The following is a 1820-nucleotide window of genomic DNA, read 5'->3' as shown; positions in this document are numbered from 1 at the left end:
GAAGGGAATTAAGTTTACTAATCTTTGTTTCTTCTCAGTGATGATGATGTGGAAGAAACACACCCAATGGATGGGAACGATAGTGATTATGATCCCAAAAAAGAAGCCAAAAAAGAGGTAACGATGATCATTACAAGTGCTAGTAATTGTTCTACAAATCACTGAAGAAGAATGAACAGTACTTCATATTAAGAAAAACTTTTTTATATAAGGGTTTAGAAGGTAGTAAATTTCAATGCTAATGAGAGATTTTTGGAGATACAGTCATACCTAGAACCCTAGTTAGCCAGTGGTTTGAGTAATTTGAGGGTTATCTCATCTACTCAGAAGTATAAAAGCCCTACCATGATCCCTAGTTTTTAATCCATGGAAAAGAAATAAAACCACCCTTAAATGATATAGTATTAAGTGTAAAATCAAGCTTTCTGGTTTTGTTAACTCAGTTTTTCTTGAAAGCATTTTGTTTGGTCCATGTTATAGCAAAGTGAAAAATAGTACCAAGTATATTGACATCATCAGTGAAAATTGAAAGCTGTCTGAAAGGAAGAGATGAAAGAATCTCCATCTAAAAAAGCACTTATATGATGCTATCGTCGATATGAGGATAATAATGATGACTTAAAAATCCTTAAGAAAAGGCAAAATTGACATACATGCTCTGCTTAATAAGGCAAGAAACTACATAATTGTAAAAAAATAAATAGTCAAAATGTTGATGAATATAAGTTTCTAAGGTACAGGCAGCTGTGAAATAGTGAAAATAACATTGAAACTAGACAGTAGATCTGAGTTTGTTTAAACTTAGTCTTTAGTAGGTGTATGACCTCGTCCAATTTAACGACTCTCATTCTTTTCTTTCTTTTAATTGTTTTTCTTCTTATGCTTGCATTCCCCCTGCCCCCCCCCCATTCTTAAGAAACTCAGTATCATGGTCCATTCTGGCCCGTATCATCACTTTAAGCTCTTCCATCAAAGAAAATTTTTAAGTCCTACCCTACCTCAACTGGATATCTTACTGCTTTTCTTACTACTGCTAAATATTCTCAGATTCCTCGATTCCTTCGTTTTTTCCCCCAAGTCTGCCTTATCATTATTTCTCTGAGCCACAGACCTAATGAGCAACTACTTGAATTGCTTTGTTCCCCGTTTCCCCATTTCTTTAACTTCCCATATCCTTACCCTTCTGCTCTTCCTTGCCTAACCCTGTAAACCCATAGTGCCAGATCAGTTGCTATTCTTGGTCTGAGAGGCACAGCAGGAGAAAATGACAAAATTATGTAAATTGTTGCTACTACAAAAAGTAGTTTCTAATCTCAGTGTAGTCCTTAGTGCCTCTCAATTTTTAACCTCTGAGTCTCAATTTTATTCTCGGTAATGTTAAAGTAATGGGATTGTTTTGAGAATCAAAGAAAAATATGTATAAAAGCACTCATTACAGTACCCAGGACATAGAAGTCATGAATACAAGTTGCTGTTGTTTTATTGTCTGGCCAGCTGTTTTGAACATTCATCCCTTTCTCCACATTACCAACCACTCCTCCATCCCACAAAACACTTGGCAGATAACTTTGCCTTTTGTGTCACAGAGAAAATATCAGGAAGAACCTCCCTTAAATTCCAGCCCTTTCCCTAACCTTTGTGCTACCATACTGCCCTTTCTATCGTAGTGTATTTGTACTTAGAACATTGTATTATGGTTACCGTATTTTGCTCACTGAACAGTTTAACCTGTGGCCTTGGAGCCACATGTGGCCTTCTGGATCCTTGAGTGCACCCTTTTGACTGAAACCAAATTTTACAGAAAACTCCTTTTAATAAAG

The 1820-nt window shown here is 36.1% G+C and overlaps 1 protein-coding gene across 1 annotated transcript in view; it reads left to right on the top strand.

Annotated features, from left to right (window-relative positions):
- RCOR3 (REST corepressor 3) overlaps positions 1-1820 on the top strand; it is a 60450-nt gene that overhangs the window by 22663 nt on the left and 35967 nt on the right. Inside the window, exon 7 of the mRNA XM_012638331.1 lies at positions 39-117. Within this exon, the coding sequence (XP_012493785.1) occupies positions 39-117 (79 nt within the window). The remainder of the gene's footprint in view (positions 1-38; positions 118-1820) is intronic.

Source organism: Propithecus coquereli, unplaced genomic scaffold (assembly GCF_000956105.1).
Source record: "Propithecus coquereli isolate 6110/MARCELLA unplaced genomic scaffold, Pcoq_1.0 Scaffold129, whole genome shotgun sequence".
Taxonomy (NCBI): domain Eukaryota; kingdom Metazoa; phylum Chordata; class Mammalia; order Primates; family Indriidae; genus Propithecus; species Propithecus coquereli.
The sequence above is the reverse complement of the archived record's forward strand: the minus strand, read 5'-3'. Positions and strand labels throughout refer to the sequence as shown.